Raw genomic sequence first — 21762 nt, 5'->3', positions numbered from 1 at the left:
CGGGGTCGCCCACAGCATTCCGGGTGAGGAGCACACCGCCTCTCCTCCCGGTTCCGCCCCATTCGTGCGTAAACCCTGCCCCGCAGAAGGACTCCGGCTTGTCAACGGGGAAGACCTCTGGGAAGGTGGAGGCCCGCAGGGCGGAGGCGGAGCCCGGGAAGGAAAGGTCGAACCAGAGGGCAGAAGGCGGGACCCTAAGGAGAGATGCGACTTTTAGAGGCAGGGAAAAGTCAGAAAGGCGGGTCTTGGGAGAGATGGAGCCGGAAGAAAGACGTAGAAGAAAGGGGTGGGGCCACGGGTTCCGAGCGAAGCTTGGAGTGGAAGAGTGGGTGTGGAGGGCGTGGCTATCACGAAAGATTAGATCTGAGAGGAGGAATCAGTAGGTGGGTCCGACCTGCGGAAAAGCGGAGCCCTAGAGAGGGCTGACTGTGGGCAATCTAGTTCATTTTTGCTCTATCGCGGCGCGTAGCTTGGTCTCTACTTTAGTACCCCAGCGGTGACTGCCCCTGGCTCCCCCAGCATCTTTGTGCTGTGCTGCTCCGTGACCCCTTGAGCACTTAATCAAGAAACACGGAATAAGTGCCTGCATGTCCAGCTGGATTCCAGATCAATTAGAACCGGTCCCTGCTCTCCAGGACCTCAGAGAATTACAATGTAGTGTAATAAGTGCAATACTACGGGGGCCATCTAGGAGCTGCACTTAGCATGATTTGCATGTATAGAGGATGAGAGGAAGGTAGGGTGAAGGAGCTTAGGGAAGACTTCCAGGAGGAGATGCTGTCTAAGCCGAGTCTTGGGAAACAAGGAAGAATAAGATAAACTAAAATAGGAAAACAGAAGTTTCAGATAAGGTCTGTAGTTTTAAAAGTATTTTACCAATATTAAATACCTAGTTTTTTATCATTGTGCTATGGTTTATGTAAGATCATAACATTAGGGAAACATGGATAAGGAATTGATAAGAACTCTGTATTATTTTTGCAACTTTTCGGTAAACCTAAAATTAGTTCAAATAAAAAGTATTTGAAAAGAAATAGAAGTTTCAGACCACAGGATCAGCATATACCAGGGAAAGGAAAAATGGACAACATGTGGGGAGTCCTATAAGAACTGCAATCAGTACAGTGTCTGGAGCCTAGGGAACATGTGAGGAAACATTGTGAAATGAGGCTGAAGACATGGACTAAAGAACTTTATAAACTATGTTAAGGAATTTCAATTTTACTTTTGGGATGATGGCTACAAAGAATTTTATACATAGATTGATAGTGAGGGGACCTTTGCAAAGACCAAACAAGCTTATAAAGCCCAAACTAGAATAGTAAAAATGCAGAGAAGTGGACATGTAGACTTTTAGAAGGTAGATCACCATAGTTTGATGATTGGGTGGATATAAGAGGAAAATAAGAGGAAGAATTAAAAACTAATGCTTAGCTTATATAAATTCAAAAACAGGTAAAACTAAACTATGATATTAGAATTCAGGATAGTGATTACTCTTGGAAAAACATTGACTGAAAGGGGCAGAATGGGGCTCCTGAGGCACTGGTGATGTTCTGTTTCTTAATCTGAGTGCTGGTTATATGGGTGTGTTCACTTTGTGAAAATGTATCAAACTATATACTTAAGGATTGTACACCTTTGTCTATGTTTGTTTGTTCTGGTTACTATGCTGTGTGACAAACCAACCCAAACTTAGTGTCATAAAAACAATAGCCATTTTATTATGTGCACAAATTCTGGGAATTTGGATGAGATACCACAGGAATGATTTGTCTCTATTCCACGATGTCTGGGGTCTTATCTGTAAAACTTGAACATCTAGGGGTGATTTGAGGATGGTGATTGGAAGCATCTGGAGGCTTCTTCAGTCACACATCTAATTCCTGGGATGGTACAACAGAAAAACTGAACTCAGTGGGGGGATCGTCAAACAGAACTTTTCACAGTGTGATGGGTAGTTTTCAAGAGGGAACATCCTGAGAGGGAGCTACCAGACAACAAGCATTCTAAGAGAACCAGAGCGAAGCTGCATGGCCTTCTGTGATCTAGCCTCACAAGTCATACAGCATCACTCCTGCTATACTCTATTGGTTGAAACTATCACAAGGGAGTAGTGTCAAAGAATTTGTGGCCTCGTTGTTGTTGTTGTTGTTGTTGTTGTTGTTGTTGTTGTTGAGATGGAGTCTCATTCTGTCACCCAGGCTGGAGTGCAGTGGTGCAATCTCGGCTCGCTGCAACCTCCGCTTCCCTGGTTCAAGTAATTCTCCTGCCTCAGCCTCCTGAGTGGCTGGAACTACAGGTGTACGCAGCCATGCCAGGCTAATTTTTTGTATTTTAGTAGAGACAGGGTTTCACCATGTTGCTCAGGCTGGTCTCAAACTCCTGAGCTCAGGCAGTCTGCCTGCCTCAGCCTGACAAAGTGCTAGAATTACAGGTATGAGCCACCGTGCCCAGACTGTAACCATTTTTTTTTAACTGCTACAATGTTATACAATAATGATAAATGCTTGTCCTAGGTTTCTTGCTGAAAAGGCAGAGATAGGAATTCTAGGAGAAAAAGTAGGTAGAGGAAGATAATGAGCTCAGTTATAGACCCAATGGGTGGAAGGTGACTGTGGGATATCCAAGTAGGAACATCCAGTGAGCAGTTAGTCATATAGATAACTACAGCTCAAGGAGAGTTTTTGGGAGCCACTATATGGCAAAGGAAGTCCTGTGGGTGACTGACGTCAACCAGAAAGAGTTAGGAGGATGGCAAAAGAGGAAAGCCTAAAACAGAATCCAAGGGGGGAAAAAAAAACCATCATAGAAGGAATAGACAGAGGAGCTTATGAAAGAGACTAAAAAAATAAACAGAAAATGAAGACATTATGGCATCACAAAGGATTTTATTCATTTTTTTGCATTATTTTGAATATTGTCTTTTCATTTTAACATGTGGGGCTTCTAAATAAATTAAGCCATGGAAAAAGAGTGTTTCACAAAAATTAGTTAGGGACCACAGGTTTTTCTTCTAAAACACTCCAAAAACACAAACCTGACTCTATCACTTAACTGTGCAAAACTCTTCACAGGTTCTCTATTGCCGTTGGGTAAAATCCAAGCTTTATAACATGGCTGACAGAACTCTTCCTGAGCTGACCTCGTCTATCATTCACCTCATCTCTCATCTCTCACCACTACCCACTACGTCCTCTAAAATAAACCAATTGATGTTTGCCCAGTCACCCATGCTTTTTGATGTCTCCATGCCTTTGCCCACTCTGTGCACTCTGTCTCTAGTGCTCTTCACCCTCCCATCTCTGTACCCAACTTCTATTCATCCTACAGAACCCAGGTTCTGTAGGGACACTGCCTGTGTATTATAATAGCCTTCTGTGTATCCACCTAACAGAGTACTCATCAGTATCCTGGCAATACTGCTACTGTTTAATTACCTAATGTGTAATTACCTGTCTGCCTGACTATTTCACCTAGCAGACTGTGAACTTCTGGAGAGGAAGGATTATGTCTTACTCATCTCCAATTCCTAGTACTTAGCACAATATTGGCCTGGCACACAGAATACCTGCCTATGGGTGTTCTGATTTTGATTTGTTGACTGAGAAGGATGATAGTAGTGAAAGGAACATCAGGTTGAGGGAGAAATTGTAGGGTTTTTGTTTGTTTATATATAGGAGATATTTAAGCAGGGTCACAAAAAGAGAAAAGTTGAAAGATCAGGGACCATAAAACGCATGAGATAGCTGCTAGGATCAGGCACTAGAAGTAACAAGAAGGAAATGAAGACAAAAGCATCATAGAATGGCCCCTATCACACTATCTATGATAGTGGTGTGATGGGGGACGGTGTATATGGAGGATATATGGGTAGGATGTAGATTATGAAAATAGAGCTCACGTCTCATATGAGAGGCATGTCTTTGTCCCTGGAGAATAGTTTAGCATCTGACTTAGATGAACCATTCAGTCATAGTTGTTAAATAAACAGTGAGGCCCACACAGAGAATTTGCAAAGAACAGAGTGAGTATTTTATCCTACACTAAAACTCAGGTCTTCTAACCTAGAGGACACCTATGTAGCTCAGTTGCTGTGAAGGGAGGGGAAGAGGAAAACAGACAAGACCCAGGCTTCCCTCTGAGTCATGCACTCCCCACCTTCTCCAGGGATCTCATTAGGGGTGTTTAGCTGGGCAGATGTAAGCCCAGGCCCTGGGAGACAGGGCAGAGTACTGGAGCTAGACTGTCTCCACCCCTTCAGTAGCTCTGGTTGTGTTGCTAAGAGCCTCAAAGACAAATAAGTCACAGCTGGAGCCCCAGGGCAGCCTCCTTCAGGCAGTCAGGCACTAGCCCCCAACTCAGGAAGTCCCCTACAGGCAAAGAAGGTGTGGACATCTCACACCCCAGCACAAGAGCACAGAACCATGAGCCAGGACACCAAAGTGAAGACAACAGAGTCCAATCCCCCAGCCCCATCCAAAGCCAGGTGAGAAGTCCTGGTCCCCTGTGTGGGATCTCTCCTCATTCCTCTTGGTGCCTGAGTCACAACTACAGTTTTGAATGCCTGGTGAATAAATGAAGCAAGACTTTCCTTCTTACAGGAAGTCACTGCCTGTCCTGGACCCATCTGGGGATTACTACTACTGGTGGCTGAACACAATGGTCTTCCCAGTCATGTATAACCTCATCATCCTCGTGTGCAGGTTTGGCAGGGGCTCTAAGGGAGGGGAGGAAAGCCTAGAAGAGGACTGAAGAGTGAGGCCAAGAAGAAGGGCAGATCCTTGCAGGGGCAGGGAGGAGGGGCAACACCCCTGGGAGGGCCTGAGGCAGAGTGCTGAGGGCCCTGGGCAGATGGCTCACACACAGAGGGTGCCCTTAATCCAATCATGCCTGACCCTGCCCTGCAGAGCCTGCTTCCCCGACTTGCAGCACGGTTATCTGGTGGCCTGGTTGGTGCTGGACTACACGAGTGACCTGCTGTACCTGCTGGACATCGTGGTGCGCTTCCACACAGGTCAGTGAGCTTCTAGGAATGACCCTTTGTTTCGTGTTCCCTTCCTAAAGACAGCCACTTAAGAAGTAACAAGAAAGGCATCCCCACCTTCCTGTACCTCTCTGTGTGACAGCATCCCAGTGCTCACCCTAGAAACCCCAGAGCATAGTTATACCCTGCTCCACCCTGTCCTTCAGACTGGCTCCCTGGCCTGCCCTGGCCTGCTCACACTCAGCCACACTTGACTACAGCAGATCCCCTTCTTACCTCCCCCCAGGATTCTTAGAACAGGGCATCCTGGTGGTGGACAAGGGTAGGATCTCAAGTCGCTACGTTCGCACCTGGAGTTTCTTGTTGGACCTGGCTTCCCTGATGCCCACAGACGTGGTCTACCTGCGGCTGGGCCCACACACACCCACCCTGAGGCTGAACCGCTTTCTCCGTGTGCCCCGCCTCTTCGAGGCCTTCGACCGCACAGAGACCCGCACAGCTTACCCTAATGCCTTTCGCATTGCCAAGCTGATGCTTTACATTTTTGTCGTCATCCATTGGAACAGCTGCCTATACTTTGCCCTATCCCGGTACCTGGGCTTCGGGCGTGACGTATGGGTGTACCCGGACCCCGCACAGCCGGGCTTTGAGCGCCTGCGGCGCCAGTACCTCTACAGCTTTTACTTCTCCACGCTCATCCTGACCACAGTAGGCGATACACCACCGCCAGCCCGGGAGGAGGAGTACCTCTTCATGGTGGGTGACTTCCTGCTGGCTGTCATGGGTTTCGCTACCATCATGGGTAGCATGAGCTCTGTCATCTACAACATGAACACTGCAGATGCGGCTTTCTACCCAGATCATGCACAGGTGAAGAAGTATATGAAGCTGCAGCACGTCAACCGCAAGCTGGAGCGGACAGTTATTGACTGGTGAGAATTTGGGGTTCCAGACCAGGACAGGAACCAGTGTACATGATGGAACCTGAGGGAGGTAACTGGGTACTTACTGCCTGGTAAGCCAGGCAAGGCAGTCAAAATGTAGCATTCAGCTGTGGGTTTGCTGGGTGGGACTTGGAAAGAGATGTCTTCAACGAGGAATCAGGACTTGGGGGGAGGAGGTGGGTAAGAGACCAACAGGGAGAGGAGCTCATACCCAAAAAAGGATAATATGGAGACCAGAGAATGGGAACTGCCACTGCCTAATAGGGCTCAGAAGGCTCTGGAAGGAGTGGGTGGAGAAGGGCAATCCTCCCCGAGAATGGCCAGCAAACAGATGGTTGACTACCTTACGGTTATCCGTAGTGTGGACTGAACAAAAGGAAGTGTCACAAAATTGGGAGCGAGAGCAGAGGGTCTCCAGAGAGGAGGGGGCTTGGTCACTGAGGTAGCTAAGGGTAGGGGTGGAACAAGACAGCACTGATTGGTGGGTAGGGTAGAGCCTGACAGGAGGTGAAGAGTTATCTTATTTATTGTCAAGTGGTAGAGGTGTCTATGCCCTCGAAAACAGATTATCCAACTGTCAGGTACTCCCATGACCCCGGTTAGATCTCAGTATGGTGGGGTTCTTTGCTGGAGCTGAGCTGAGCCCTGGTGGAAGGAGTGGAGGCAGGCATATAAAAGGCTGGCAAGGAAATGGCACTGTCCTTACTCTCAGGTATCAGCATCTGCAGATCAACAAGAAGATGACCAATGAGGTAGCCATCTTACAGCACTTGCCTGAGCGGCTGCGGGCAGAAGTGGCTGTGTCCGTGCACCTGTCTACTCTGAGCCGGGTGCAGATCTTTCAGAACTGTGAGGCCAGCCTGCTGGAGGAGCTGGTGCTGAAACTGCAGCCCCAGACCTACTCACCAGGTGAATATGTATGCCATAAAGGGGACATTGGCCGAGAGATGTACATCATCCGAGAGGGTCAGCTGGCCGTGGTGGCAGATGATGGTATCACACAGTATGCTGTGCTCGGTGCAGGGCTCTACTTTGGGGAGATCAGCATCATCAACATCAAAGGTGGGTATCCCAGTATTTGTTCCAGGGGCAAGGACAGGGAGAGGGATGAGGACAGCAGAGCCCAGTGCTGGGATCAGATAGTACTTCAGGCCTAAACTTCTGATTGAGGAAACCTGGCCCTTCTGTGAGTCACTAGATGGCTCAGGAGAAAAACAACAAATAGAGGACCCATTCCCTGAGAAGAAGCTGAGCCAAGGCCAGTGAAGAGGGTGGGTTCTTAGAAGAGAAAATAGACTTGCTCTGTGGGTATTGACCTGAAGCACCAATAGACTAGTGAAAAGTGACAGAGATAATAATAATAGCTAATATTTATTACATGCTTACTATATGTTCACATGATATCAAAACATTAAATTCCCACAACAGTTCTGTAAGATAATTACTATTCTTATCCCAATTTTAAAGATAATGAAATCAAACTCAAAGTAGTCAGGTAATTTGCCCAAGGTTGCACAGGTATAACACGTGGGATGCGTAGAAAGAACAACTTTTTTACAGCCAAGTGGAAAGAAAGGTAGAAAAGAAGAAGTTCCCATTTACTGACCATCACCTCTAGGCCAGGCCAGGTACTACCTGCTGGCTCCCTTTTTCCTCTTATCAGCCCTGTGCAGTAGGAATTGTTATGCTTAATCACAGGTATTAGGCATGAGGCCGTGTGTGAGTGGGAAATCCTGCAAAGTGGGTGAGCGCACTCTCGTGGGCTGAGAGGCTAGATGTACTCTGGCTCTCTCAGCGTGAGGGTTCTACCCTCACGGATTCTGAAAGCCTCACATCTGTCCTCCAATGATTCCCTCAAGCTCCACACCCTGTATGTGGTAGGAGGCTGTCTGTTTGACTTTGGACAAGTCATTTCCCTACTTAAGCCTCAGCTTAATCACCTATCCAATGAGGATAATAATAAAAACCCTAAGAGTTATTTGTGAGAATAAATGAGCTACGTGAGTGAGACATCCAGCTCAATGCTTGGCGCACAGCAAGTGTTCAACAAATGGTAGCTCCCTTTCCCTTTTCCAAGGTCCTTCTAGCTCTAAGACTTTGCAGTATTCAGCCTTGCCTATCTCCCTACCCACTCTCCACCAACCTCTTTCTAAACTGCAGAGATATCATACAGCTCCCTGCTTGAAATATTTCAATAGCTTCCTACTGCCCCCAGCATGAGGTCTGAACTTCATGTCATGGCTTATGAGACCCAGCGTGACCTAGATCTCCCTCTCTCCACCCTCTCCACACCCTGCACTTTTGACACTCCGAACTGCTTACTAGTTTCTACATCCACCTCTTTTCTACCCCCTTCCCTCTGTTAATGCTCCTCCCTCTGGCTAGATTGCCCTACCCCCTCTCGTCCCCCTCTTCCTGTAGTTACCTCCTACTCAGTTCAGGTGTATTAGGCTGTTCTCGCATTTCTATAAAGAAATATATGAGACTGGATAATTTACAAAGAAAAGAGATTTAACTGGCTCACAGTTCTGCAGGATTTACAGGAAGCATGGTGCTAGCATCTGCTCAGCTTCTAGAGAGGCTTCAAGAAGCTTATAATTGTGGCAGAAGGCAAAAGGGGAGCAGACATGTCACCTGGTAAAAGCAGGAGCCAGGGGAGGGGGAGGTGCCATACACTTTCAAACAACCAAAACAACCAGATCTCGTGGCATCAAGCCATGAATGATTCACCCCCATGATTCAATCACCTCCCACTGGGTCCCACCCCCAACTTTGGGGATTACATTTTACATGAGATTTGGGTGGGGACAAATATTCAGATTATGTCTTAGGACATCCCTTCCTCCAGACTTCCCTAAATTCCCTGCCTTACAGTTTGGTAGGGTCTCTGCCCACCTTTCCACAGTACCTGATGAATATGTCTACACTGCACCAGCCATACTGTTATGTAACTATTCCAATATATGTCTATCTCCGCTAGACTGTGAATTATTTGAGGCAGGTCCCTGATACTCACATAGCACAGAGCCTGTTCCCCAGTATGTTACTAAGTGAAAGAATTAATGAGGCAGAAGGAGAGGCTCAGAAGCACAAATATGGAGGGTGGAGGTCCTGGTTCAGGAGTGAAATGCTACCTCCTCGCCCTCCTGCTAACTATCCTCCCATCCGCCCATGGGCCACAGGGAACATGTCTGGGAACCGCCGCACAGCCAACATCAAGAGCCTAGGTTATTCAGACCTATTCTGCCTGAGCAAGGAGGATCTGAAGGAGGTACTGAGTGAGTATCCACAAGCACAGACCGTCATGGAGGAGAAGGGACGTGAGATCCTGCTGAAAATGAACAAGTTGGATGTGAATGCTGAGGCAGCTGAGATCGCCCTACAGGAGGCCACAGAGTCCCGGCTACGAGGCCTAGACCAGCAGCTGGATGATCTACAGACTAAGTTTGCTCGCCTCCTGGCTGAGCTGGAGTCCAGCGCACTTAAGATTGCTTACCGCGTTGAACGGCTAGAGTGGCAGACTCGAGAGTGGCCAATGCCCGAGGACATGGCTGAGGCTGATGACGAGGGCGAGCCTGGGGAGGGAACTTCCAAGGATGAAGAGGGCAGGGCAGAAGGGACCCCCTGATCTAGAGTGACCCCCATCCACATCCCCAGGATTCCCACCTCCTAGTGAACCCGGAAATGTAGTAAAGCCTAACTGCTGCAACTCCATCATCCTGCCTGCGGGATCACAGACACAGGAGCAAATTGGTCTATAGATGCCCAGCTAGAGATGTAGGAGTATAGTGCACATTCATCCCCCACTCACCAGTACACACACACACACACACACACACACAGTTACTCATAGACCTGTTGGCCCCAAGACTGCATTCCACCTAAAATGCTCTGGAATTTCCATTCTCAGAGCACACAGCACACTTGCTTTCCCACAAGCACCAATATGTCTTATACCCACACAATATATACACATTCAGTCATACACCTCCTAAACACACAAATGCTTACAGTCATACACCAGTAGACACAGATGCACTTCACAGGTGTGTACACACTTGTGAAAACACAAAAGCACACCCTGAGCCTTCTAGGTCTAAGATGTCTTTTGAATGTTTCCCATATGGGCTATTCACAAGTATACCCTGAAAGTTGAACTTCAATAAAGTATTTGCCTCCTCCCTAAGCATTTATGGGGCTGGAAAGAAAAGGCAAAGTCAGTGGTGGGCCAGGATGGATTCTGTCTGAATTCTGAGTCACAGAGGTGATTAGCATGAACTGTGTAGTACCTAGTGGGTTAGATTCTGAAGTGAGGTACCTGAAGAATAGAGAATCAACACTCAGCCTAGGCAAAGCAGGCTCTCACATCACACTGCTGTAAGAATGCCCCAACTGGCCTTTGCATCCCACACTAGAGCATATGTTCTCAATGTATAAGCTCTGAAGGGTTTCATCTAGTTAAGTGGGCCAGAACAGATACCTCTGCTTCTTTTTCTTCCCTCTGACCAGCCCTGGAGCCTGGAGTCAGGGCTTCCATGTGTTCAGGGCTGATTCCAAGAAGAAAATAGTTTAATTCTCCCAACAGAAAGAGGGTGAATAGTTCAAACAGGACCATTCACCTTGCCCTGTCCTACCATGATAGTTGTTGGAACTGGTGTTGTTGCTGGTAGAAATCCAGCCCTCCCTCTTTGCACAGTATTCCAAAACACAGGTGAGAGTACAGACTAGGTGCAGTGGAATATTATGGTCAGAAGCAATTAGAGATGAGTGTATTGGGAATTTTGGAGTTAACTCTGGTGTACTTGGAAGGAGGTCTGCACTTGGGGCAGGAAAGGTATCGCAGGGTCTATGGGGAGGAGTCTGATGTCATGTCTGAACCAGCTTCACCCTGAGCCACCACTGCAGCTCCTCCAGTGCCTGGCCAGTCTTAAGCCTGAGCTGTGGCAAGTGGTAGTTTAAAATATATCCAGGATTTAACTTATAGGTATAACAGTTACATGTCTCTACTCTCAGGAGAGATTATGAGGGTAATCACATTTTAAATCATCTTAAAATATATAGTTATTTGGCGATAAGTCTTTGTCACAAAATATAAGATCCACAAGACCAACACTGGGTTTTTCTTGTTCATCTCTGTGTCCCCGGGGATGTACCTGGCACATAGTAAGTACCCAAATATATATTTGGTAACCAAAGAAGAGAGAGTTGAAGCAGACTGAGGCCAAATGTTAGAGGAGATGTGTGTCAATTTCTTGAGAGGTTTTTTGTTTTTTTAATCATCTTTGCCCTCATATCATCTTGAACTAGAATGGGTGGGTACATTGTAAAGGCCATTTAGGTGGCATCTGATGGATTTAGGGAGTTGAGAACAAGTTTTTCACTGACACATTGCAATGTGCACACCTGTTCCCAGTGAAGGCTGTCTTAGAACAGGTGGCCTCTGCCATGCCATTTAATCCTGGTCTACAGCACTAGCAGGGTGTTAACTGGTTATCTGGCATTTTATGGTTGCAGAAACAAAACTCTTGAAAGGCCAGCTCTGCATTTTCCTCTGCCTCTGCTGTTCCAAGATGAGGAGATCAGATTCTTCATGGTGGAGCCACCATATCATAAGACATCTGGAGTTGCTTATCAGTTTCAGGAGATTTTAGGCTGAGACGATGGGGTCTTCTAGATATACAATCATGTCGTCTGCAAATAGAGACTTCCTCCTTTCCTATTTGCAATTTGACTTCCTCCTTTCCTATTTGAATACCCTTTATTTCTTTTTCTTGCCTGATTGCTCTGGCTAGAACTTCCAGTACTATATTGAATAGGAGTGGTGAGAGAGGGCATCCTTGTCTAGTGCCAGATTTCAAAGGGAATGCTTCCAGTTTTTGCCCATTCAGTATGATATTGGCTATTGGTTTGTCATAAATAGCTTTTATTATTTTGAGATAGATTCCGTCAATACCTAGTTTATTGAGGGTTTTTAGCATAAAGCGCTGTTGAATTTTGTCGAAGGCCTTCTCTGCATCAATTGAGATAATCGTGGTTTTTGTCTTTGGTTCTGTTTATGTGGTGAATTACGTTTATAGACTTGCATATGTTGAACTAGCCTTGCATCCCCGGGATGAATCCTACTTGATCATGGTGGATAAGCTTTTTGATGTACTGTTGCAATCGGCTTGCCAGTATTTTATTGAAGATTTTTACATCTATGTTCATCATGGATATTGGCCTGTAGTTTTCTTGTTGAGTCTCTGCTGGGTTTTGGTATCAGGATGATGTTGGTCTCATAAAATGATTTGGGAAGGATTCTCTCTTTTTGGATTATTTGGAATAGTTTCAGAAGGAATGGTACGAGCTCCTCTTTGTATGTCTGGTAGAATTCGGCTTTGAACCCATCTGGACCTGGGCTTTTTTTGGGTGGTAGGCTCTTAATTGCTGCCTTGACTTCAGACCTTGTTATTGGTCATTCAGGGTTTCGACTTCTTCCTGGTTTAGGCTTGGGAGGAGGCAAGTGTCCAGGAATTTATCCATTTCTTCCAGGTTTCCTAGTTTATGTGCATAGAGTTGTTTGTAATAATCTCTGATGATGGTTTGAATTTCTGTGGAATCTGTGGTGATATCCCCTTTATCATTTTTTATTGCATCTATTTGGTTATTCTCTCTTTTCTTTTTTATTAATCTGGCTAGTGGTCTGTCTATTTTGTTGATCTTTTCAAAAAACCAGCTCCTGGATTTATTGATTTTTTGAAGGGTTTTTCGTGTCTCTATCTCCTTCAGTTCTGCTCTGATCTTATTTACTTCTTGTCTTCTGCTAGGTTTTGAGTTTTTTTGATCTTGCTCCTCTAGCTCTTTCAATTTGGACGATAAGCTGTCAATTTTAGATCTCTCCTTGCTTCTTATGTGGGCACTTATTGCTATATATTTTCCTCTAGAGACTGCTTTAAATGTGTCCCAGAGATTCTGGTATGTAGTGTCTTCATTCTCGTTGGTTTCAAAGAACATCTTTATAACTGCCTTCATTTCATTGTTTATCCAGTCAACATTCAAGAGCCAGTTGTTCAGTTTCCATGAAGCTATGCAGTTCTGGGTTGGTTTCTGAATTCTGAGTTCTAACTTGATTGCACTGTGGTCTGAGAGACTGTTTGTTATGATTTCCGTTCTTTTGCATTTGCTGAGGAGTGATTTACTTCCAATTATGTGGTCAATTTTAGAGTAGGTGTGATGTGGTGCTGAGAAGAATGTATATTCTGTGGATTTGGGGTGGAGAGTTCTGTAAATGTCTATTAGGTTTGCTTGGTCTAGGTCTGAGTTCAAGTCCTGGATATCCTTGTTAATTTTCTGTCTCGTTGATCTGTCTAATCTTGACAATGGGGTGTTAAAGTCTCCCACTATTATTGTGTGGGAGTCTAAGTCTCTTTGTAAGTCTTTAAGAACTTGCCTTATGTATCTGGGTGCTCCTGTGTTAGGTGCATATATATTTAGGATCATTAGCTCTTCTTGTTGCATTGATCCTTTTACCATTATGTAATGTCCTTCTTTGTCTCTTTTGATCTTTGTTGCTTTAAAGTCTATTTTATCAGAGATGAGAATTGCAACTCCTGCTTTTTTTTTGCTCTCCATTTGCTTGGTAAATCTTTTTGCTTGGTAAATTTTTGCATTTTTTGTAGAGATGGGGTTTTGCCATGTTGCCTAGACCGGTCTCAAACTCTTGGACTCAAGAGATCTGCCTGACTCTACTTCTCAAAGTGCTGGGATTACAGATGTGGGCTGCCACGCTCAACCAAGATTTTATTTTTGAAAACTAGGGCTCCTAGGTTTTCACAAACAATGGACTTAGGGGCAAATTGTGCACTGTTGTCTGTGAGAGCTTAAGAAGAGCTTAAGAAGCAGAAGTTTCTTCTGAGGAGGGGAGATTCCCCAAGACAAGGAAAAGAAATTGCGTTCTTGAGAGTTATGTTAGTTATTTTTTTTTTCATTTGTGTGTGTGTGTGGTTTTTTTTGTTTGTTTGTTTGTTTTGTTTTTTGGAGTTTTGTTGTTGTTGTTTTTGCTGCTGTAACACATTGCCACATATTCAACAGTCTAAAACAGCACCCATTTATTCTCACAGTTCTGTGAGTGAGAAATGTAAGCACAGTATCAGTCAACTAGACTTCTGTTTGGGGCCTCCCAAGTCTGAAATCAAGGTGTCAGCTGGACTAGGCTGTTATCTGGAGACTATAGGGAAAAATCTGCCTCCAAGTTCATTCAAGTTGTTAGCAGAATTCAACTCCTTTGACTGTAGGACAACGATCTCTGATTCCTTGACACATGGCCCCTTCATCTTCAAATCAACAAAGGCATCTTAATGTTCCTTATTTTTCAAATCTCTCATTTCTTTCTTCTTCTATGAGGCTGAGAAAGATCTCTACTTTTTAGGGTTCATCTGATTAGAGCAGGTTCACCTAAATAATGCAGAGTAAGCTCCCTATTTTAAGGTCAACTGATTATTAACTAATTTAATTACATCCTCGATGTCCCTTTTGTCATAACCCTGAGAATAACATCAGAGGGCAAAAGTAATAGAAGTCAAAATTCTACCACAGGATTTCTAGGGAAAAAAGCAGCCTAGGCACCACTTTCAATGAGGGCCCAAAATAGGGAACTCTAAGAGTTGAGTCCTTGGAAAGAGCTGGAGAATGATCACTGTGCCTGAGCAGGTGCTGGAGCCTCAGAACAGCACCCCCTACAAGTGTGCAGGCTTGAACAAGGCACATACCAGCATTATCAGCATGCTCCAAAGACCAGAGGCCCTGCCCTAGATGTTGTGTTCAACATAAAAGCCCCAGAGACTGTTGCAAGGCCCTAAATTGGGAAAGAGAGTGGGAAGAAAGCCCAAAACATAACCAAGATTAAATCTCCCATAAAGGGAAAACAGCATGGAGATTCCTTAAAGAACTAAGCATAGAACTAATTTGATCCAGCAATCCCACTACTGGGTGTCTACCCAAAGGAAAAGAGGTCTTTATATGAAAAAGACACATATAGCAGCACAATTCACAATTGCAAAGATATAGAACTGACCTAAGTGCCCATCAACCAACAAGGGGATAAAGAGAATGTGGTATATAAGGCCAGACACAGTGGCTCATGCCTGTAATCCCAGCGCTTTGGGAGGTGGAGGTGGGTGGTTCACTTGAGGCCAGGAGTTCAAGACCAGCCTGGCCAACATGGTGAAACCTCATCTCTACTAAAAGTTAAAAAAAAAAAATAGCCAGGCGTGGTGGTGCACAACTGTAATTCCAGCTACTGGGGAGGCTGAGACAAGAGGATTGCTTGAACCTGGGAGGTGGAGGTTGCAGCGAGCCAAGATCATGCCACTGTAGTCTGGCCTGGGCAACCGAGCGAGACTCTGTCTCAAAAAAGAAAAAGAAAGAGAGAGAGAGGGAGGAAGGGAGGGAGGGAAGGAAAGGAAAGAAATGAAGGAAGGAAGGAAAGAAGGAAGGAAGGAAGAAGGAAGGAGGGAGGGAGGGAGGGAAGGAAGGAAAAGAAGGAGAGAAAGAAAGAAAAGAAAAGAAAATGTGGTATGTTTAGACCAGGGGATAGTACTCAGTCATAAAAAGGAATGAAATAATGTCTTTGGCAGCTTGGATGGAGCTGGAGGCCATTATTCTAAATGAAGTAACTCAGGAATGGAAAACCAAATATTGTATGTTCTTACTTACAAGTAGAAGCTAAGCTATGAGTACACAAAGGCATAAGAGTGAGATGATGGACTCCGGGGACTCAAGGGGAAGGTTGAGAGGGAGTGAGAGATAAAATACTACAGATTGGGTATAGTGTACACTGCTTCGGCACTAAAATCTCAGAAATCACCACTAAGGAACTTAACCATGTAACAAAAACCCACCTGTACCCCCAAAACCATTGAAATTAAATAGATAGATATTTTATAAAGTAAGTGTTTAAAAGTTTAGATGAGAATTATCTGATTTAGAGAATCAAATGTCTAATTTTTTATGTACTGTTGTGGAATAATTCACAAAGTGCAAACTGCTGTACGTATATTATCTGATTTGGTTCTTAAACAATGTGAGGAAATTTAAATTATTATTAATACTATGATGATGATGATGATGATGATGATGATGCTCATCTTTCTAGATAAGGAAATTGAAGCCCACAGAGCCACTAAAGATATTAGATCTGATTTATTGAGAAGTTACTTTATGCCAGATCCTGGGTTAAGTCCATTGTCTCAATCCTTACAATTATATGAGAAAGATGTTATTATTACCCCATTTTGAAATGAGAAAACCAAGATTCTAGGATTAGATAACTTGCCCAATATTACAGAGTCCCTAAGTCACATGGGATGAAACCCAGGTCTATCATATTGTTTCTTTTAGAGACATAAGGAAAGGAATCACCTGGTTTGAGGCCAAGGCTAGAAGAGCTCTTCCTTTCTTGAGAATGATTGTCAGGGGCAGTTACTGCAGTAACCAGGGGGAAGATTATTGGATGTGCCAATCAGAGCCAGCTGTGCCAAGCAAAGCTTGTGAGTCACTGGCAAGGCTGCCTGCAGGCAAATATAAAGGACCACCAGGTACTCTGGATAAGAGCTGCCAATTCCATCCCCAGGGTCTGCACACAATACAGCTGTGAGAGGAGGGCAGGAGTTTGGGAGTCACTGCTACATTTCTACAGAGGTGTCAAGACTATTCTAGGGCCTTCCTTCTGAGAGCCCCATTGCTTCAGGCTTAGCTCTGTTTCCTCCTACAGGACCTAGGGCCTCACCTACTTCTTTCCTTGGGTCACGACCCTTAGAAAACCTCAGTCTGGCTAAGATTTGGGATGTAGACTCCTCCTCCGTGTTCCCAGTTAGCTACTCCTCCACAGAATCTTCCTGGACCCACCACACCCTACCCCTTCTTTCTTGGGATTTGGCTGCTGGCCCCAGAAGACAGATGGAAATAAAGTATCAAGCTTGGAGGAAATCAGATTCCTGGGGAGACAGGCCATTCGATCCAATGGAGTGTTTGTTCCTAGTGCAAACACTAGGAGCCAGAAGCAGGAGGCAGGGTGGGTGGATTCTAATTTGGACTAAGCTGGAGTTTGTCTTGACGCTAGGATCAGAGGTAGTGGTCGAGCTGGTAAGAGCTGGGATCAGAGCTACGACCCAAGTCAGAGCAAGTGTTAGGCTGGCCTTAAAGTACAACATATGGAAAACGGCGTGCATTAGGCAGCAACCAGAGTTGTATTTTAGTTCTGAAACATCACTTCCTAGCTGGGGGACTCTCAGCCTTTTCCTCAAAATCTTTCAGGGTTGTTTAGAGAAATGCTGAAGATTTAAAATCTAAACAAGATGATGAAAGTAAACTGCCTACTAGTGCCTAGAAGATGATAATCTCTTAATAATTAACAGTAGCTGGTGGCGCGTGCCTGTAATCCCAGCTACTCAGGAGGCTGAGACAGGAGAATTGCCTGAACTCAGGAGGCGGAGGTTGCGGTGAGCCGAGATCGCGCCATTGCACTCCAGCCTGGGTAACAAGAGCGAAACTCTGTCTCAAATAATTAATTAATTAATTAATTAACAGTAGCTATGACTATTACTCTCTCTAGCAGCTATTGTGCCTCTGAGGGCCTTGGGCACAGGTTGTCCTGCTCTGCTTGCCCTCTGGCGGGGCCTCCAGGTTGTGCAGACAAATACCAGGTCTGGCCAGCAGAGGGCGTAAGGCACTTCTTCCTTTCTTCCTTCCACCTCCCTCCCAGGCTTAGGATTGCATTGCCTTGAAAAGCTTGAAGAATTTCTCAGGGAGAAATGGAATCTCAGGAACAGGGAACAATGTTGGGGAATTGTGATCTCAACTGGTCTTGTTTAGGCTTTTTCACAATGACTGAAATATATCAGTGGTGATATTGAGAGACGTTACGGAAAAGCATGTGCCAATCAGCAGCCCTGTTACAGGCAGCACCACTGAATGGCTGGGAACATTCAGACTGCCCTCCCCACAGATTGAAAGTTCTTTGTGCTTCTCAGCACTAGCTCACATGGAGCCTCTCTGTGTCTGTCTTCACCTTTTCAGTTCCCATACCTTGGCCCGTTGTCCTCAACCTCTTCTTCACCAGTATGTCCAACAGACAGGGCCCCAGAGGTTACTGACTTGTATCCGTTCGTGGGAGTCCTTGTCCTGGTTTCTTTTGTCTGCCCAACAGCCCTGCCTGCTCTGGCTCTAGCCCACCTGCCTTCTCAGCTGGCTCCCTCTGTTTAATCATCCCAAGAGAAGGGCCTCCTGCATGGGCAGAGAATGTGTGGGCAGGATCTCAGCACAGAAGCAAGTCTGCACATCACAGAAATGCAAAGAGAAGGCCTTGAAAGATAGGAGAAGAAGGTGGCCTAATCAGACACAAAGGGAGGGGCTGAGCAAATGAGGAAAAGGGCAAGCTGGGCATCCCAAGGACTGAACTGTAGCTGATTTCTCTCCTAGCACCAGACCCCAGATGCACATGTGTGCATCAGAACCAGGAGTGCTGAATGCAGAGCCTATTACATGACCCTCACACTACTGGGAATGTAAACACTGGGTTTCCTGGTTAAAGCACTGATATTTTGTGGACTTTGCAAGCTGCCTGGAATAAGCAGTATCTTATAAAAGCAGCTTATCTGGCACTGTGCATGAAGCACTATGTTCTGTTCTCTTTGGTTGTTTCCCATGAATATTTTCTGAAGTTTTATTTAAATGTTCCCCTCTTATCTCATTTGTGATATAGAGTATTGAAAGAAGGATCATGTGCCCACATTTGGGCCAATGGGGCAGTACCATGGGTGATTGAGACTTTCCAAAGGGGAAAGTAAATTGTTCTACCTACAAAAGTCAAGCTAGGTGGTCCAAAATCCCCCTCCAAAAAATGAAAACCAAAACTAAAGCCGAAGAACGAACAACCTTGGCAGGTCAAGGCTTGAGTTAGAAAGGCAGGGTCCCTTAGGACTGAGCCCAGCCTACTTCAGGACCTCTTACACATGCTTCTTTGACCTCTTGGTTTTCTGACTTGTTCCTGGACAAGGGTCCAGGTCTCTTTCATATGGCTTTGCCCATATTGACTTTGCAATTCCCTCCTTACTTTGATCTAAAGCCTCCATACTTCCTGGCCCTGAGATACTCCATTCTCTCCAAATGCTGGCTTATCTCTGGCATAGGAACTATAGATGGAATTTCCTGATTTCGAGACATGAGTTCTACCCTTTTAGCACTGCATTTTCATTCCTTTCCCTTCCATCCTCTGCTCTCCCTCCCTTCTTCACTATAGCTATTGCTTTTATTTTCCTTTTTACAAAACATCGTGAAATCAATCTAAACATACCATCTCCTAGTCCTCACCTCCCATCACCCATCTGCATTTAGTTAGAGGGGAGAATATACAAAGATGATGAAAAACATGGCATGCACAAGGAAAATATAAGATATTTAAGGCTCCTAAAGCCAAGTATGACCATCCAGCTGGAGCCAGTGTCTGGGTGTGAGAGTAAAGAAAAGATAAAAAATACTACTTTTTTTTTAGCAGTGTGGCGAGAAGTCTGAGAAACTATTGGAGAAAGGGGCATGTACCAGTCAGCTCAGGTTGCCACAGCAAGACGCCACAGACTGGATGACTTAAACAGCAGAAATTTATTTTCTCACAGTTCTAGAGCCTAGAAGACCCAGCTCAAGGTACAGACACATTAAATTTCTGATGAGGGCTCGCCTCTTGGCCTGCAGACAGCTGCCTTCTCACCACACCCTCACATGGTCTTACCTCTGCGCGTGGCTTGCAGGACACAGGGGTGGGAGGGGATGAGGGAAGTGGTGGATCAGAAGATATCTAGTGTCTCTTCCCCATCTTATAAGGACAAGAGTTCTAGCCCCACCCTTACAACCTTATTTAACTTTAATTACCTCCTTAAAGGCCCTATCTCCAAATACAGTAACAAGGGCAGGAGCTAGACCCTTGGAATATAATTCTCTCTTCTCCATGTCCAGCTGAGATTTTATGGCCCATTATTTCACACTTGTTCCTTTATTTTTCCATTCCATTCATCTGGTAAAATTACAACTTTGGATGAACTGAACCAACAACATTCTCCTTGCTTGCATCCAACCAGCTGAGCTCTGCTGAGAAACAGATCCCACTAGAAATTCATGCTCATCAACTCTTAAGTGGGCCCTCAATACTTTCCTATTATCTCACTACATTCCTCAGGTCTCCTTTTTCCTTCTCCCATTATGTATTGTTTTCTTAAACCATCTTGATTACTAAAATTTTTATCACACATACGCGCATGCGTGCGCGCACGCACACACAGACACACACACACAGCACTCTCTAATAACCAAATCTCCAACTTCATAGCAAAAATAAAAACTATCAGACAGCAGCTCCCTGCCAAATCTACAAACCACTGTCTTAGTTAAAATGCAGATTAGGTTTCCATGACAATAGAGAAAAAAATTGTAAGGACTTAAGACTTTAGTTTCTTTTTCATACAGAAGAACCAGGGATAATAAAATGGTTTGAGAGTATAGGAGACCCAGACTCCTTCCATTTTGTCACTATGCCACCCCTAATACGTTACCCTCACTGCATGATTGAAGGTGGCTTGCTTTCCCATTTACATTCCTATTGCCCTCCCAAAGGGGCAATTAGGAAGAGAAGGTCCATTTCTCTCCTTTAAGACCTTGATGTGGAAGCTGCACATATCACTTCTACCTGTAGACACTACTTAGTCATAATGTGCATTTTTTGCACTTAGCTGCCAAAAAAAAAGTCTAGGAAATGTAGCGGTTATTTTGTTAGCCGTAACTTGTCTTCATCTATAATCAATCATCTTCTTCTACTGATTTCCTCTTACAATTGAGTCTCTACTGCTATCAAAAGCTAGGACCCTCCATTTCTGCTCTGGATTTCATACATCCCTGACTTTTCAGGAACCTCGAATTATTCATTAACCGTTCTATCTCTCCTATATCTTCTTATATATTGGAGTAATTCCATCTTCCAAAAGAAGAAAGATAAAGAAAGAAAAAAGAAAAGAAAAAAGAAAGAGAAAGAAAGAAAGAGACTGAGAAAAAGTTCAAGTCCTCCCATCTTAAAAAAACAAAATCTTTCATTTGACATCCTCCTCCAGCTCTACCCCCTTTCCTTAATAACTACCTTTCTTAAAGAGTTGCCTAAAGTCATTTACTCCACTTCCTCCCAGCACATGCAGTTTTTAGTGCACCTACTCTGTCTTCTGCCTCAGCAATCTCACTAAAATGCGCTTTCTAAGGTTGCCAAAGATCTCCAGGTCACTGATTTTGGACCACATTTCTCAGTCCTCATTTTGCTTATCCAGGAGCAGCATTTGAATGAGTTCACCAGTTTCTTCTTGCACCTCTTCTCTTTTAGCTTTTATGATGCTTCACTCCCTTAGATTCCTTCTGTCCCTCTGTCTACACTTTCTTGATGTCTTTTGCAGGCTCATCTTTCTCTATCCAGTCTTTAAATAATGGCCTTCTCTAAATGTCTGACTTGATCCTTCATTTGTTCTTATTCTACACACTCTAATTCTGTGGTTTGCATTCCTTCCTATACAATTTGTATATTTAGCTTCCTACTGGAATTCTACTTAGATATCTAATAGACATCGGAAACTTAGTATGTCCAAAACAGAACAGATTTGATGTGGGAGTTGCTCTCTGCTAGTTATTATTTTCTCGATGAAATTGAAGTCCAGGTTATGTATTGAGAGTGAAGAATGCTGTGTGTGTGTGTGTGTGTGTGTGTGTGTGTGTGTGTGTGTGTCAGTGTGGGAGAAGAAATTAGAGATTTTATGAGACAAGAAAATT

The 21762-nt window shown here is 44.7% G+C and overlaps 1 protein-coding gene across 2 annotated transcripts; it reads left to right on the top strand.

Moving 5' to 3' along the window:
* Nucleotides 1–3169: 3169 nt before the first annotated feature.
* Nucleotides 3170–10011, top strand: CNGA4 (cyclic nucleotide gated channel subunit alpha 4). Of its 2 annotated transcripts, none has more exons than XM_012456786.2 (6): nucleotides 3170–4489; nucleotides 4605–4706; nucleotides 4911–5017; nucleotides 5274–5919; nucleotides 6644–6840; nucleotides 9114–10011. In XM_012456786.2, the coding sequence occupies exons 1-6, from the start codon at nucleotides 4428–4430 to the stop codon at nucleotides 9557–9559; spliced, it is 1560 nt and encodes a 519-aa protein (XP_012312209.2). In that variant the 5' UTR covers nucleotides 3170–4427; the 3' UTR covers nucleotides 9560–10011. The 2 variants fall into 2 exon arrangements, with proteins under 2 accessions (XP_012312209.2, XP_012312208.2); XM_012456785.2 differs by having other exon boundaries at nucleotides 6644–6993.
* Nucleotides 10012–21762: the final 11751 nt, after the last annotated feature.

The sequence above is a fragment of the Aotus nancymaae genome, unplaced genomic scaffold, assembly GCF_030222135.1.
Source record: "Aotus nancymaae isolate 86718 unplaced genomic scaffold, 86718_ANA_hifiasm-v0.15.2.pri h1tg000059l, whole genome shotgun sequence".
NCBI classification, from domain to species: Eukaryota; Metazoa; Chordata; class Mammalia; order Primates; family Aotidae; genus Aotus; species Aotus nancymaae.
The sequence above is the reverse complement of the archived record's forward strand: the minus strand, read 5'-3'. Positions and strand labels throughout refer to the sequence as shown.